General features: G+C 39.5%; 1 protein-coding gene across 1 annotated transcript in view; it reads right to left on the reverse strand.

Annotated features, from left to right (window-relative positions):
- Positions 1-18,357, reverse strand: part of TTBK2 (tau tubulin kinase 2) — a gene marked incomplete at its 3' end in the record, with an annotated part of 72,228 nt that overhangs the window by 24,287 nt on the left and 29,584 nt on the right. Inside the window, exons 4-10 of the mRNA XM_081314989.1 lie at positions 15,648-15,721; positions 12,800-12,940; positions 6,617-6,721; positions 5,401-5,466; positions 3,526-3,618; positions 1,102-1,227; positions 102-259 (exon numbers count right to left, since the gene is read on the reverse strand). Of these exons, the coding sequence (XP_081171115.1) occupies positions 102-259; positions 1,102-1,227; positions 3,526-3,618; positions 5,401-5,466; positions 6,617-6,721; positions 12,800-12,940; positions 15,648-15,721 (763 nt within the window). The remainder of the gene's footprint in view (positions 1-101; positions 260-1,101; positions 1,228-3,525; positions 3,619-5,400; positions 5,467-6,616; positions 6,722-12,799; positions 12,941-15,647; positions 15,722-18,357) is intronic.

Here is an 18,357-nt window from a genome sequence, read left to right on the forward strand (position 1 = left end):
CTATTCTATTCTATTCTATTCTATTCTATTCTCCATGAAGAAGCACTTATAACTTGAAATGCTAATTCACCTAACGTCCAAAAAAAAAAGATTCAAAATACCCTATAGCAGCTGGGGTCAGTCGAGTATGTAGCTGAGGAGTAGCTGAAGTGGTGGTGGTGGTAAGAGAACCATCAGCCCCACTTTTTTCCCAATCAAACAGATCACCCTCTGTCACCCCAAAATTCTTCATACTGTTATCAAAAACGGACGTGAGAAGCTATAAAAACAAAGAAAATAATTATATTTCATGTCAATTATTTCTTCAAACAACTTTTTGAAAACTCTGTTCTGATATACAAGATCTTCATAATACATTTATTATTAGGTAAAATTAAATACTATGATTATTCATCTCCTAAACAACACAGCCTATAAATTTCTTGATATTGCTTAAAAGAATTCTACCTATTGCATGTCCAGGTAATAAAAGAAGTATAGGAGATATAAATATCCTATTAAGTATCAGGAATATACCAGGGAGTTAAAATAGTTTTTCTTTCAAGAGAAAAAAACCCAAAATCTTTTGTGCTGCTACCTATTTTCACCCTTTCTCATCCTCAGTGCTATCTTATACCTGCTTCAACAGGCAGCCAAGTTCACCATGGTGTTGCTATTGTAATGGCATGTAACACAACAACTCAGTACCTCTCATACCTCTCTTTTATAGAACCTACATGCTCCTAGAAGCAGACAAGTTAAATAGTTGCCAGTTAAATAGTACTACTCACTCAGTTAGTTATAAATCAAATTTAATTATGATAATATACTTTGCGGCTGGATTATTGATTATAGATTTATACTCTGAGTTAAATGGAAAACCTTTCAAAGCAGTTACAAAAAGTTAAAAAAATAAATAGAAATATAAAAATTGAAAGCCAATATTCAAATATAATCAACCAGGAATGGCAAACACATTTAATATACCATGAATTTAATATGGTTCTGAAATGCTGATTGGAACATATAAAATCCTCAACGTAAGTAATGAAGGCTTACATCATCAGTATAACTAAAATAATAATGAAAGAACATTTGCAAGTCATTTGCAGAAATAAATACCTGGTAGTCAGGTTTAGTAAAATAGTCTAAAGAAGAAATGTGATCTAAAAAGATGTTAAATTCTTGAGGGAGATGTTTCAGCATCAGCCGGTGATCATACCTCTCTTTTATAGAGCCTACTTGCTCCTAGAAGCAGACAAGTTAAATAGTTACCATACTTTCTATCTGGACAAAAAATAATTAGTTACTTACAATTTTATATACATTAGAATTAAGATTATATTACTTGGAACTTATATGTGTGGTAATAGGTTTTGTCTTTTTTATTTCTATACTAAAGTCTGGAATGTTCAAACTTTTGATGATTGCACTTAACATTTGGGAAGAGGGAAAGTAACACAAAGAGGGCAGGACTCTGTCATACCTAACTTATACTCCATTTTTTTCCGTTTTTATCCCCCAGATTGTGATGTTGATTAAAATAGGGTATATGTGTGTGTGCTCCTTAAATCTGTTTTATGGTATATGCTACAGTTTTTATGTTTCCTGTCTCAGGATAATTTAATCAAAGGTCATAACAATCATTTTGTATGTATTGCTTCCCTTGGATTATGTTTAGATATAAATAGCAAATACTGCTACTATTACAGTACACAATATTCTATTTTGATATGGCCTTCCAAGCATATATAGGTAATCCTCAACTTACAACTTGTTTGAAGTTACAAGAGATTCATCAAAAGGTACGTACAACCCAGTTTCAAAATTAAGACAGCTACAGCATCTCCGTGGTCATTCACCTTTACAACTGACCCCAGAGATGCTGCAGCGACCCCCATTTCCCCCCTAAATCTGCCCTGCCAGGGCCCCACAGGCACTGGGCTTGTTTTGCTACCCCTTCAGTTTCCACATGCTCCTCCCCACCTCAGTCACCAATCACTTACTTGCCTTCCGATGTTCTCCAGAGTTCGGGAGGTCAGGATACAGAAGGAGGACAAACTGCTCCATTTCTGGGCTACATGGCACACTCCCACAAGTGACCATCTTTTTCTGAGCACAGTCACAAACATCTTCGACCCAGTGACCAGTGCCACCCAGCAACAAAGCAGTTTGTGGCTGTGCAGTATAGCTGGAAGTGCCGGCTTGGGAAATGACAGCTGCTTGCTGGATCCAAGCAATAGAGACATTTGCTTTGCAAAGAAAAGCTAATCTCTCTGCAAGCGGAGAGGTCCATTTTGCTTCGCTGGCATTAATAAGCTCTTTGGGGTCCAAGACTTAATTCGCCATTTTCCTTCCCCACGATGTGCTTTCTAGCATTGCACAGAGCAGAGAGGGGAGCCAGCTATCTTTGTCAGTGAATTAAGGCTTGGATCCTTAAGAGCTTGCTAATGCCGGCAGAGCAAAACAGACCTCATCACTTACAGAGAGCTTAGCTTTGGTCTCTGTTGCTTAGATCCCATAAGCAGCTGTCATTTTCCAAGCCAGTAGATCGATCTGCTTTATGGATTGAAGTAGCTTGTGGCTATGCTCAGAAAAAGATGGCCACTTGTGAGATTGTGCCATTTGGCCCAGCAACAGAACAGCCTGTTCTCCTTTCTTACCCTGACCTCTTGAGCTCTGGAGATCTTCAAAAGGTAAGTGATGGGGAAGGGAGGACGCTCAAGTAACTGTGGGACCCCAAGAGGTGGGAAGTGAAGCACAGGATTTTTCAGGGGGTGGGTTTGTGCCTGTACTAGGCCTCCCGAGATCTCCCCCCCACAGGTATTCCATGCTTCATTTAATGACTGATGTGCTTGTTTAACAATTGCACTGGGCACAGCAGGGATGGGGGCGTTGTTAAGTGAGATGGTTCATTTAATGTTCATCCCAACTTTTGATCATAATCAGCAGGCTCCATTACACTTGCAACTTGAGGACTACCTGTAAATCAGGTAAAGAAAAAAATTGAATACTTCCAAATTTACAGGTTCAGATCTAGTTTGCAATTCTCCAACACTGCAAAAACTGAAATATAATGAACTAAATGAACTGAAATTAAACCTACCTTGCAGTTAGATTTGATTATTTAACATATGTAGAGCCCTTTACCCTTTATACTGTAATTTTTAAAAGATGTTGTACAAAATAACATTACTACGTATCACTGTTTATGTTTGAATACAGAATTGGGCAACATAGGATTTTCAAGCCAACTTTTCCTAGCCCTAATACAATTGTCAACAATCAGTATTTAATCCTTATCTTCCTAGATAAAATCTGGTAATTCCACCACTATCACCCATATTGCTGTCAACATTAAGGGTTTTTTTAATGGGGATAGGATCTTAGGTGTAGTCAGAAGGATGAATTTATCCACTACATGAAGTTCCAATGAAAATAACCTATGATGTGTGCTATTAAATATCAAATACCTTATCAGGTATCTTAAATTAAGTCTCACAGTTAAACCTCAAGATATGTCAACTGCTACATTTCTGAACAAACCTTGTCTTTAATTTTCCTCCAGGGCAGTTGTCCAACAACGAACTCCACCAACATGTAAAACAAAGACCAAAGATCATCATGACGTCCCATCTCCTATAGAAATAAAGAAGATTGCATGTTGATCTTCTTTATTTTGCACACCTATCCAATATAATCCAGTGTTAGAATACCAACTGTATCGCTAAGAATATTGCTTATTTAAATATGTGAGTAATGATACACATACAGTAAAGGAAATTTTAATGCCACTGCAATAATGGTACACAAGCTATGCAAAGAGGGATTCATCAGGCCTGAAAGAAAAACAAGCTAGTTATTTTAGTAGTTCTTTGAACAGCCATCCATCATTCAGATTTGGGCATACTAGTACAGACGTTGTAACTATCTTCAAGATTTGTTTGATGCTGCACTAAGCTTGTGAGTATGATTCCCACCTTTCTCCAGTTTCCTAAGAGATTGATGCAGAATTCTGGAAGCACCAAGCATACATGAACAGCCATCTGAGGAGTGGAAGCCAAAACAGTTAAGTGAATACACATATGACTTAAAAATGAGGTAGGTATAATGGTTGTGTCCATCTTCATGCATTAGTTGGGTTTTGTTGAATTTACAGGCCTAGAGCAACAACTCAGCATAGCAACTTATTTCATATAATCTGTGTTAACTTCTATCACTACAAAGTGATGGATCACGAGATGAAAGAAAAGTCTGATCTAACTGAAGTGAGGATAGGCCAGAATCACTCACTGACAGATTGAAATGTTAATCCTATCTGTTCAGATCCAGACAGTACCAAGACACTGGTACAATGGAGGTAATAGAAGAGATCTTGTAGATTTCAAGATAATTTACTAAAATTATCTATCAGGTTCCAGAGGACATGCCTTGAGTTTCATAGGAATCCAATTTCAATCTTCCATTGAAAATATGAGGAAAACCACATGTTTCAGGGTATGCAGGGTAATGTTATTATCAAGAAGAACAGCTGCCAATATTCCCTAATAGTATGGTGGTTGAAACAAACCAGATAGCAAAGCAGATAGTGCTGTCCTAACGAATCCCCTATACATTTGTTCCATGTTGTTCATCTGTGAATGTTCCTCTCAGCTTCAGTAGGTAGAACATCATCAGATTTCAGACTCTTCATGAGGAAATGGCTGCAACAGGCACTGAAAAATTAGGACTGAGAGTGATGGAATGCTTCTACTGGATTTCCAGTATATTTTTCATAGTGATGCTGAGTCCAGAGTATCCTGATCAATCTCTATTTTTACATTTTTACATTTATTTTTATTTTTAATTTATGTATTTATATATACACAATGCATCAAAGAAATTTTTAAAAATACATACATAAAACAGGGTTGACAAAAAGGAGTGGAAAAGACCCTGAAATTAATCTCATGAATAAAACAGTGGCAAAAAAATATTGCTCAAATTCTTCATCCTTGCCCCACAACAAAAATAAGCAAATTAATAAATAAGAACACAAATATTTTTGGTAGTTTAGACATATTAGCAACCCAGAGCTGTGTTGGGGCAAAATGTGTTTTTTCAATATTTTATAATAATTCTTTTCACAACCCTTCATGTACATAAAATCTCACAGATCTTTATAAGTTGATAGATTCCAAATGCTGAAAATATATTCAATTTATGCACCTTAACCAGCAATGATTAATCTAAACTTCTGTTAATAAACTATGGATTTCAGCATAAAATATGGCAATAGTAGGACAAGTTCAGGCCATGTCAGTTATGTTTCAACTTTTATACAGCAGCCTTAAAAATATAGAAAAGGGTGGAACTATGGTAGACACCAAGCATAATTTTCAGTTATTAAATATTCAGGCTAATGTTAATGGTCATACTCACTCTATTTCGGTGAGCATTGACTGATGCATACCGCACTGTACCTCTAAAACCGGCAACGGCTCGGGGCTATCAATGTAAGAAGGGAGAGAGTGGAAAAAAGTCCATATTTCAGATTAAGTCAGTAAATATCGACTATTTATAGAAAAAAGATGCTACAAACAATTTTGATTATCTATTTTTCTCCTGCCGATAATGCACTCCTTTAATACACTGTAATGATTCTGCTGCAAGGTAGTCCTTGACATATGACCATAATGGAGTTTGCCCATTACAGTTGTATGTTGTAATGATTATGACCTTTTTTTGCGGCATTTGTTAAGTGAACATGGCATTTGTAAAGCAGCTGTGGCATTCATAAAGCACTAATGGTGGTCGTTAAGTGAATGCTGTGGTTTTTAAGGAAATGCCATGATCATTTAGAGAAGTAATGGTTCAATATGGCCCTGGTTATGCCAAAAATTGGAAATGCTGTTTTTAAGCAAAGTTATTGTAAAACATAATCAGGTGATCACAGGACACTGCAAATGCAACCATGTTGCTGAGTGCCCAAAGTTCAGTCATGTGACTGTGGAGGGGGGGGCTGACCTTCAGAACTTTAATTTGGGGCTGTAAGTCCCTTTTTTCAAATTGGTCGTAACTTTGAGCATTGGTAAGCAACTAGTAAAGGACTATCTCTAATATACAGAAGTGGCCAAAATTGTGGAAACCTTTTGGGAAAAGTATATTTTTGAGGTTTGATGGCTAATAAGAGGGAAGCGGCACATGAAAAAGAGGCTGCGGGCGGAGCTGCCCCGCCCTGCGCCGAATGGGAGAAGTTCAAGGCCTGGGGGGGAAAGCAGGAGGGGCGCCGGCCGTGGCGGGGTGGCGGCTGCCCTCCGGCGCTGCCTGCCGCCCGGGAAACGCTGCGCCTCGGGGGCCAGCAGAAGTGCGGGAGGGCCGGCGGGGCCAGTCAGGCCTTCGCCTCCTCTGCGACGGACAGGGAGGGCAGGGCATGTAAGTATTTTCCGGCGTATAAGACAAAAAACCTTGAAAAACTTCTTAAAAGTAGGGGGTCGTCTTATACGCCGGGTCATCTTATACGCCGGAAAATACGGTACTATAAACTTTTTTAAAACCATCCTGAAAAATAGATTCATTCAATAATTCACACTGTTAGTCATATTATCACATTGAATTAGGTATTATTTATTTTGAAACTTTGATTAAAATTCCTTACTGGTCTGACATCCCCACATGAGTTTGTAAACTGACGTGCCAAGCCAAAATCCAGCATATAACACTTCCTCCAAGTACTAGGAAAGCGTCCCATAGCAAAATTAGACTAAAAAGAAAAAGAAAAAAGTTTATAATGTAGCAATGAAACAATGTAACATCAGCTTTCATTTCATATATTTCAGTTGTACTTATTTAGAAGTATGCTGTTACCTTCCCACCGTAGTGGTCCCTATTTTTCTACTTGCATTTTTACTTGATTTCGAACTGCTAAGTTGGCAGAAGCTGGGACGAGTAACAGGCGCTCACTCTGTTATATTTTTTAAAAAATGCAATTGTTCAGATACCATAATTCTATTGTTGTTCGGAAGGAAGGTATTCAGGAGGACTCACTGGTTAGAAAGAATGATTAGTCCTCTATTATACAGAGAAAATTAATTGTGCAATATTGGATCCAGAATTTCCTCCCAGCTTGAGGAAAGGTGGGAATGATCTATTGATAGGGTTACAGCATTTATCTATCCTCATGGGATCCAAAGACAAAGGCTAGAAAGGATTCTTAATTCTAAAGTTGTTTCCTGTGGGAGGAGATATACCGTTTTCCAGTTTCAGAATGACAAGCCAGAAATAATTCAGTAGAAGAAATAAAATAAAGGAGAGATATAAGCAGGCATATACATAGAATGAAGGCTACTGCTAAGCTTGTAAGCCGCCCTGAGTCTTCGGAGAAGGGCGGGATATAAATGGAATTAAAATAATTTAATTTAATTTAATTTTAATTTATTGAGATTTCTATACCGCCCTTCTCCCAAAGGGACTCAGGGCGGTTCACAGGGCATGTATAAATAACAATACAAAAATTAAAAAACAATTAAATCAATGCCCAAGTTAAAACAAGAATGATAAAAAATAACAAGCCTATAAAAACCCATATACCCCCATCAGGCCAGACCCGCTAGTTCAAATAAATGGGTCTTCAACCCGCGACGGAAGGATCGGAGGTCTGATGCCGTCCGGAGCTCAACCGGCAGTTGGTTCCATAATGCCGGAGCACCCACAGAGAAGGCCCTCCCCCTGGGGGCCACCAGTCGACATTCCTTGACCGGAGGCACCCTGAGGAGGCCCTCTCTGTGGGCACGCACAGGGCGGAGGGGAGTCGACGCCGGCAGCAGGTGGTCCTCGAGGTATCGCGGACCCATGCCATGTAGGGACTTAAAGATCATAACCAAAACCTTGAACCTTACCCGGAAGACAACTGGTAACCAATGCAGCTCACGGAGCAAAGGTGTAACATGGGAGTACCGGGAAACTCCCAAGACAACTCTCGCGGCCGCATTCTGTACCAGTTGGAGCCTCCGAGTAGTCTTCAAGGGAAGCCCCATGTAGAGAGCATTACAGTAGTCTAGGCGAGAGGTCACGAGCGCGTGAGTGACCGTACATAAGGCCTCCCGGTCTAGATAGGGCCGCAACTGGCGCACCAGGCGAACCTGGGCAAAAGCCCCCCTAGTCACGGCCACTATATGATCCTCCAAAGTGAGTCGTGAATCTAGGAGGACTCCCAAGTTGCGAGCCCTATCCACAGGGGGTAAAAGCTCACCCCCCATAGAAAGAGATGGAACATCCCAGGTGTCCCGGGAAGCCGGAATGTACAGCCACTCAGTCTTGTCAGGGTTGAGTTGAAGTCTGTTCCTCCCCATCCAGACCCGAACCGCCTCCAGGCAACGGGACATCACAGCGAGGGCATCACTGGGGTGGTTTGGGGTCGAAATAAAAAGTTGGGTATCATCAGCATATTGATGATACCCAACTCCAAAACCACGAATGATCTCACCCAGCGGTTTCATATAGATGTTGAACAGGAGAGGCGAGAGGACCGACCCCTGAGGAACTCCACAAGCGAGAGTCCTAGGGGTCGACCTCTGCTCCCCTGCCAACACCGACTGCGAGCGTCCCAGGAGATAGGAGAACCACTGAAAAACCGTGCCTCCCACTCCCAGTCCCCTGAGACGCCGCAGCAGGATACCATGGTCGATGGTATCGAAAGCCGCCGAGAGGTCTAATAGGACTAGGACAGAGGAATATCCCCTATCCCGAGCCCTCCAGAGATCATTCATAAATAAATAAATATGTTATCCTATTTCTTGGGGGAGATCATAGAGAACTGTTTCTCTCTCCTCTCAGAATCTTTGTTCCCAATAGCCACAATCAGCACAGAAGGAAACAATACACAGTACAATAATTTCATAGATTTATTAGACATCCCATAATCTGTTGCGTCATCCATCGAGATATATTTTCTTAGCAGATTCCTCAATGCCTTCAACAATTACAGAATGTGTAATGTTCCGCTTTCACTTGAAAAGTTGGAATACATTCAGAGATGTATCTGTTCTGTACCAGCCTGCTACCGGCCCTGCAGCAAAAGCAGGGACAACCCCTTTTACAAGAAGGCAAGAGGCTGGAATTACGCCTGCCAAATTTATTGCTACAAAAACAAACGGAACAAGACACAAACCAAGAAGCAGGAGCTTTAAGAAACAGGAACTATCCAAGCGGTTGCCTTCAGCAAACCAGCCCTCCCACACATTCCCCTTAAATACAGTTCAGGGCGTGGCCTCTCTCTGCCTCCTTCCGAGGTGCCCCATTGCCTTCCTCTGTTTACTCCTGATTGACTGCCTCCTGCGTCGGGCGTCCTTGAACAGGGCCAGCTGTGGGTCATCTTCATCCACGCTGTCAGGCTCACACAGCTGGGTCTGCGTCGTGACCAGATGAGGGGGGCCTGGCTGGGGGCTCTCATCAAGCTGTCCAATCCCCTCAGCAAGCTCTTCAACACCCCCCTCCTCCTCCTCTGAGTCATCCGACCCAACTGCCGAACCCACAGGCTGACCCTGAATCACAACAGTATCTGCCTTGACAAAAGTTCATGCTGAACAGCACAGCCAACAATCAGTACGGAAAATGTTTTACCACATTTTGTATTATGACATAAACTGTTTTATGATCATTTTCAGTGCTTTTTTTTCCTAAAAAAAAGGTGCCAGAACTCAGAGGTGCTGTCACTGGCAGCGATGCCGGTGTCTTGCTACGGCGTCGCTGCCCGTCCTTTGCACCCCCGCCCCTGCAGCTCAGAGCCACATGCCGCGGGGATTCTCCTCCCCACAGCCGCCATGGGGATTCACCTCCCTGCAGTTGCCACACCGCGGCCCATGCTGAGCCCCCATCTGGAGCTGCTCTGAACCCCAACCCAGAGCTGTGTTCCTCCTGGCAGTGGTCTCCGGTGCCAAACAGCCTCTTTCCAACCACATCCAGAAAAATTTGTAACAAACATTGGAATTCTCAAGGCCATGTTTGGTATTACTGGAAGGAAAAAGCAATCCCTGCTGCGTTACTTATCCCAGAGAAGCATTTGCATGTAAGCAGGTATCCTTAGGGTGCCATAGTTATGGATGAGAAATATTGATTGCAAAGTTGGCATTTCTGGATGTAATAGAGATAGTTTGGACTTATTTTTTGTCTTTGCATGTTTGATATTTTTAAAAAGGCATATGCTACTGACTACACTTATGCACATATGTAACATCTTTTGCTAGGATATATGACCACTGCTTGTCCAGAATATGAAAAGTGAAAGATTGTGACTAAACAAAATTTTAATGTACAGATAATACCACTAGAAATTATTTTAACCTTTTTAATAAATGTTGTTATTGATGTTAAGCTCACCATGGAAAACATCATATATTGTTATGTATATACTAGGTTAATTATTTAAAGACTGAAGTGCAACATCACTAGATTCTAAATAATCTATTTTTCAAAACACACAACAGTCCAAACAGTAAAAGTAAAGTCCAAATTAAGAATATTTCATTCTTAAGAATTGTTTAATTTAAAGTGGTTTAGTTGTAATAGATGGTTATAGATTCAAAATAGTTTTCAAGAGTGTACAAAAGATACTATTTTTTTTCTAGCATCAGCTAAATTAGAAAGGGCATAACTGGCACACAACACAAAGTTTCACAAAACCTCTTCTAGCCACAACTGCCATCTGCTCATCAAACAGTTCAGAACACCCAGGGTCTGTCTGGGGCAGTACAACCCCATCCAGAACTAAAGATGTTAAGGTCCCAGAAGCTGCAGCTCTATACACCCAAAGCTACTTGGTCTCGCAGAGCAGGGGTTGGGGACCCCTGCCATAATGGCTCAGTTGGCATGTGCCTTGTGCCAAACTTTCTACAATAGGATCTTAGGCCTGGGACAAAAGAGAGGATAACCCCCTGCCTAATAAAATAACAAATGTATGATCTTAGTCATGAAAATTGTGTCTAGGCACAAATTGGTTTAGCCAGATGATGATGAAATGGTATTTCAGGAAGGTCTGGACCTTGCTCACAGATCTCATACTGTATACAGCCCCAAAATGTTTGTGCTGTCTTGGGCTTTTTTCCATATAAGGTCTATAGTGTGTGCACCCTATTCCCTGACACTGATGACTATGCTCAGCTGGACCTGTACGGAGAGACCTATGTCCCTCCTCCCGAATAGAGACAGCCACGACAAAATTATCCACCTTCAGAACTAGGCCTTTCAGAGATCTTAAGGATATGCAATTCAGGAAAGGGTTAGAGCTAGGGCATCAATAGAGAGGAATGGAATCTGGCCATGGTACTGATCATCTGGCCTGAAGGCTGCTAAGAGTCATGAGGCCTGTTGAATTATCTGTTTTTGCTAGGTAAGGTCTCTTTTTGTGTCCAGAATGGCACAGAGATGGTACTAACTATTTGAAAGATGTTCTTATTTTCATTGATCGAAAATGCGAGGTCCTCAAGGAACTGCACTGTGATCTAAATGTCCTTTCTTCCCAGTTCAATCTATAGGGGTTAGATGAACAAATAATTTAAATAACAGAATATCTGTATACCCCAAAATCTGACATAGGCTACAAATATCATGTTGTACATGAATACCAAAGAACAGTGATGGTGAACCTTTTAGAGACTGAGTGCCCAAACTGCAACCCAAAACCCACTTATTTATTTCTGGGTGCCGTGTGGGCATGGCCCACTGGGTGGGCGTTGACTGTGGTGGTCATGGCTGACTGGGTGGGTGTGGCCAATGTGGGCGTGGTCACCTCGATGTTGCTCATGGGGAGGGACGCCTGTGGGGGCCGGGCAGATTTGGGGGAGATCCAGGGGGTCTCTGGCAGGTGGGGTGGTGGGCAGGAGGCTCGTCCTGCAGGGTGAGGTGAGGTGAGGCAGGGGCAGCTGCTGCCTGACACCATCGGTCCCCACACACAGAGGCCAGTGAGCGTATGGGGACCGACGGTGTCTGTCAGCAGCCACAGCCTGCTGGCTCCTCGACCAGTGCACTCTGGGGTTCTATAGCCCTCCGCCAGCAGTTCAGACAAGCCACCTCTGAGCTGGACAGCTGGCCGACAGCTGAGGAGGGATGCAGTGGGTCGTGCATGGGAAAAGGAGAGCATGTGAGGCCAGGAGGGATGGGACCAGTGGGGGAGGGAAGCCAGCTGTGCCAGGATGCATCTGGCCACATGGGCCCTTGGATGGCTGGTTGAAGAGGGATGGCTGCCATCTCCGGGGCATGGCACGTGTGCCCACAAAGAGGGCTCTGAGTGCCGCCTCTGGCACCCGTGCCATAGGTTCACCACCACTGCCATAGAAGCTGACCACGGGGCAAATGGGAGGGTCTTGAACTGTGTTAGTTGGTACCTCTGGGGGAGAGAATACGTTTATACCTATATGGAGACCCAGCCAATTGAGAGTTGCTGTTCATGAGCTTGTTTATCATTTATCAAGAGAAAAGGACAAAAAAAGCCTAAAAAATAATAATAGCCCTATTCCTAAGTCAAGTGGGAGGGAGACATCCTCTGCAGAATTTGCTGACTTCACTTAAGTAAAATGCTAATATATGCTCAGTAGATAAGAAAATAATCTTTAATTTTTATATTAAAAATGTTTTAAGCTCATAGCAGTTATTAGACAAAATAATTACAGATGTTGAGATGTTAAATGAAAATTGATAAAACTGATAAACAAATATTAGTTTTTAAAATAGGTGCAAATATCTTTATGATTTTAGATTAAATTTATCTAGATTAATAAGCTGCTGTGTTATGTAAACAATTACAACTTCAAGCAAATTCTTGGTTTTGATATATGGAGAAACTCACTGGTTTAATATCTCTGTGTAAAAATCCCACCAAATGAATGCTCTCAATAGACTCCAGAATTTGCTTCCCAAGACGCAATGTTGTACTAATTGTGAAAGTCCCTCGAGTTTGGCTTCTACGCAAATCTGCCAAATTCCGCCCCTGAAAGAAACGAAAACAATAACATCCAGGTTTTTTTTCTCATCTTCTTTTGGTCAATTAACATTTCACAGATAAACTAAATGCAAATGTAAGGATAGCATTTTCAATATTTAAAATATCAAATGATTTTAGGAAAAAAAGTATATATTTTGCTTGTTCTTCATTGTTATACTATTTTAAAGTCTTTCTGAAACTTGAGAAGTCCTCTTTCCGTTCTGCCTGCAATGCCTTTCTCTTAAACAACTAATGAGTAAAAAGAAACCTGAGATTTGCAGATTCAAAATAATATAACAAAAATATGAAAGGTTTGAATACCCATTCAAGTCAGTGCTTTGTAACACCATCTTTGGCAGAAATAGCAACTTCCAAATGTTTCCTCTATATTTTTGGCTTTGGATTTTGTTCACTTTATAAGAACTCTTCTAGCTCAGAAATGTTCTTAGAACATCTTGTATTTATTACGTTTGAGATCTCTCCACAGATTTTTAATAATATTTCAGTCTGGGAATTGTAAAAATCATTCTATCATTTACTTTCTTCCCTGGTAAATGCTTCATCGTTGATCTGAACTTGTGTTTAAGATGTTTACCTTGCTAAAATCTTCCAATGTCTTTTCAGCCTTAATTTCTTCACTGACTGTGTAAGTATGCATTCAAGTTTAGAGAAAGACGTTGTCTTTAACTGCACCATGAATAACTTAAGTCAACTGCTATTCACTTACACTTGACTAGGAGTGCCTAAACTTTTGCAATCAAGCATAGATGCCTTCTCCAGGGAAGTTTACTTAGTACAAAAGGGTTCCTTTTTTGGTGTCAGTGAACAAACAACCTTACCTCTTCTCTACCCATACGTTACAGAATCTCATTTTAATTGAACGTTTCATAGGTTCTATTTTATTTTATTTAATTAATCAGCTGCTACAGGTTAATTTTTTTTAAGATGTAGTGTCAAAAAGAAGACATTCCCAGTGAATTTTACTACTAATTTTAAAAAAATACACGTTAAGACCATAAGCACTGGCTAAAGGAATCTGTTGGTTCCCCTCCTCAGCTACAACTAATAGTAATAATAATAACAAAGCAACATCACTATAAATCAAAATCCCTTTAAACATATAGACTAATAAAAGTGGCTGTAATTTGGTATTTTGGTTTGGCTTAGTCCCTGCAAGAGGAAAATTGCTTAAAAAAGAGGCAAGAACAAACAGGAATGGTAAATAGAATCTAAAGGAATTGTACCTCACTAGTTTAATTATAAATAAATATACATCTTGTGACTGCCTATATGTACCATGGCAGGCATTGCTTTTTAAGGATCACCCATGGTAGCCATCTTATAAAAACAGCCATGGCATATTCCCAAAATTCCAAAGCCCAGAAAGAATCTCTATCCCTGTTTTAGAACAATGGGACAATTAAGTGATAGAGGTTAGGATGTGATCTGATTACATGCCATCAAATCTTAAGGACCATATGGATAGATTTTTTTTCCTATGGCGATTTGTTCCTAATATACTCTTTTAGGTCTTCCAATAGTGCCTCCTTCAACAGAGCCTCTCCAAGTGAGGACTCTGGATTGATTTGTTTACAACAACTACATTCTTCTTCTTCTTAATATTTCCAATTTGGGTATTCCAGTCAACAATTGCAAGGATCTCATTATCTAGTACTATATCACCAATCATTTGATATTTTCAATCCATGTGGTTTCCTTAATAAAAATACAGGAGTGGTTTACCACTGCCTTCCCCTGCACAGTATTTATTTATTTAAAAGATTTGTATGGCTACCCATCCTAAAATACAATTCTCAGCAACTCAGGAAAAGGATGAACTGAACCATAAAAAAAATATAAAACTGTAACAGTGTGAGTTGATGTTTTTCCCATTGTCACCAAAGTGACCATTTATCTATAGCATCTCTCTATATCGCTCCTGCTTGCTTTTCCTGGACATCTGGGATGATTGTCACACCATGGGTGACCCTGCTGAGAATATATACACTTGGCATACTCTCTTGGTGTTTTTCGTTCATCCCTCCCAGGAACAACCTCCACCACAATGAGGTAGCCCAGGAGGACTTGGGAAGATTAGCATATAGTGATATAGAATTAGCAATCAAATTAAACCAAAGGCAACCTTTTCTCTATTTTTGATTTAAAAAATATTTCTTCTGAAAAATAAGTATGAAGCTATTTAGGTCACTTCCAACTTTCTTTTTTAAAAAAAACATTATATCCTAGAGGGCTGAAATAAATTTGTATAACTTTAAGAACAAACTAAACAAATGAAAGAATAATCAGATTCTTCTAAGTACTTCTTTTTAAGCTATTCAAACCTGTAGATTTCAGTCTAATTGATTAAAGCTTCTTGACTTCTGAAGAGTATATATAATTCCACAATTAGCCGAAGTACTTCCTTAGCCTTTTTATACAGTACATTAATAAAACTCATGAGGCTAAAAATGTAATGGAAATGCATAACAATATATAATTTGTTCACAAATAGATATTTTCAGCAATAAAGCTGAACATCAGTGAAGAATCCAAACTTATTTAAACTGGATAATCTTACAGAAAATCAGACATATACATCTGGATTTCATTTGCAGTTTTCCCACTTAAATAGAAAAAAACATTTTTTTTCTGTGTGCAGGAAGACAAACCATAGAGCCTCATTAACAATTGACATAGAAATAAAAAAACTCACCTGCAATTGCATGACCACATAATTAAATCTGTCATTCCTTCCACAGCCTACGAATCGACAAATATGATCTTTCCCTGAGAAGAAAACATTTTAAATTTGTTCATTTTTTTTCACCAGCTTAAATCCAGAGAAACATAATAGTGTATTTGTTCTTGACCAATCTTCCAGAAAGATTTTTATTATTATTTTGGAGAGGGAGAAAGAGCAAAAGAAAGAGCAAAAGAAAGATTTGACTTGAATGGTTTGGGTTATGGGTTATGGATAAGGTTATGGGTTATGGATAAGGATAACTTTAAATCAGGATAATCTCTTGCTTGCAGAAAATACCTCTACCCAGTTTTCATTTCTACCTTTTGCCTCAGTCTTTAATGTCATTTCTTACTAGTTCAAGAAACTTCAGATCTTCAGGATAAATTATTAGACCTAAGATTAATCTCTTTCTGAGAAAGCTCTCTAAATCTATATATTTTATTTCTATGTGTGGCTACAAGGTGACACTTTATTCATTGTTGAGGAAGCTGCAGGAAATTTTTAAATATATTTTAAAAATGCCCAGCTTCCAAAGCCTCTGGGCACTTTATACTACACAAAGGCACAATTATAACAGAATAAATTATATGTGTTCAGAAAGCCATACAAAACAGCATATGACCTTACCAACTGCCCTATCTCCTAGAAAAATAATCAGGTATTCAATGTCTTTTGGAATGCCATCTGGGTGGGAGCCATACACATCTCTGAGAGGATCATGTTCCAAAGAACAGGGGCTATGGCATAAAAGATATACCCCTGGGTTTCTACTAGATGGCATTATTCAATTGAAGGGACTTGAAAAATATTCATTCTGCTGGCTCAGAAATAGGAGCACTCAAATAACCAGGCCATATGCCATGAAGGGCTTTATAGGTAGTAACCAGACCTTGAATTGTACCAGAAGCCAACTGGTAACCACTGCAGCTTTCAGAGGAAGTGGTGTCACACAGGCATACCATGTCATATCCATTACTCCCTGTGCTGATGCAATCTAGACCAGCTAAAGCTTTCAAGTGGTTTTTCAGGACAGCCCCAAGTTGTGTCCACTGCAATATCCCATTCTTGAGGTGACTAGAGTGTAAGTCACCATGATTACAATCTGTTCAAACATACCCATGTTCAAATAACTTTCTGTTATGAATATGGCACTGTGTTATTTATTATATGCAGAATAGCTTTTACAAATTGTTCAAAAACTGCAATTGTTTCTGAATAGGTTTGAAAAACTAAAAAAAAGTAGTATTTTATAAGCACTATCCATTTGATTGGCTCCTGGCCAAGCCCCTTAACCTTCAACATTTTAAATGCCTTAAGGCTTAGGCTACCTGAAAAGATACCTTTCCCTGTATGTTCCCACCCAAATCTATTACTCTTTACAGGGTCTCCTCAGTGCCCCACCCAAAAAAGTGATGCAAAAACTGCTAAGGAAAAAGACCTTCTCAGCAATGGTAAACAGACTGAGATATATATACGATAATTTATTCATTGTTGCTCTTCAAATGATTTTTGTACTATTATTTGGGCTTCTCCATTAAGCAGCTTGTTCTTGTTCTTGTTCTTGTTCTTACTTAAAATATTTTCATCTTGTTTATCCCCCCTAGAGATCTAGACAGTTTCTATTTAATAACTATTAAAACATCAGCATTGTTCAAAAAATATTTAAGTCTTGAGATAATATTTTTTTTTTTAAAAAAAATACCAGATGAGATTACACACTAAAGGCCTCCCTAAAATGAAAGTCTTTACCAAGAGGTTTCAGAGGTTTGATGCAGGCCCTGAAAAGACCCTCTTTCTAACCATAGGCCAACAGATTTCAAGGGTTATTGAGTCATACAGAAAGGATTCCAAAGATGATGTCAACAGGCTAGCAGAGATGGTATTGAAGAAAGCAGAAGACTTTAATCCTGATCTTAAAATATTAAGAAGTTTAAAGATTACTAGAATTTTAAACAGGAAACCAGTATACCTACTCTACATTAGGATATCACATGTTCCTTAACCCTAATAATTAGGATACCGCTTTTGGACCAATTTAGATTTTTAATATTTTTCAAGGGTACTGTACACAGCACAAACCACACCTATAATCTAATTATGTCGCAATTAATGAACCTATCATCCTGGTTAGATTTTGAATGTGCACGGAGAGAAAGGAAAAACCTGCACCAGGCAGAAGAAGCTTGTAACATTCCCTGCCGGCTTCCACACTGACTTTCTCATATGATCACAGGACACTTGGCAACCAGTCATAAGTAATGTAATGATTTCTATGTATACAGAGACATTTTCTTCCTAATACTAATCTTCAGGATAATAAAATACAGGTAGTCCTTGATTTACAACAGTTTGCTTAGTGATCATTCAAAGTTACAACGGCACTGAAAAAAGTGATATTTTTTTTATAGATACTTTATTAAGTTTTTATAGTTACAATCTTTAGTGCTTAATAAACAACGTGTTGTCTGGGTCCACATATTTGACATTAATAGTAATACAACTTCCATTCCTACTCTCTACTCCATTTTTCTAGCCCAGGGGTCAGCAACCTGAAACAGTGAAAGAGCCACTTGGAACCGGTTCCCTCACAAAAGGAAAAACTGGGAGCCACAAAAAATGTGTGCACATGCGCATACATGCGCGCATACACAGAACAGGGTTTGACTGAAGAGTGGAGCCA

The sequence above is a fragment of the Vipera berus genome (genome assembly GCF_964194415.1).
Source record: "Vipera berus genome assembly, chromosome: 1".
Classification (NCBI taxonomy): Eukaryota; Metazoa; Chordata; class Lepidosauria; order Squamata; family Viperidae; genus Vipera; species Vipera berus.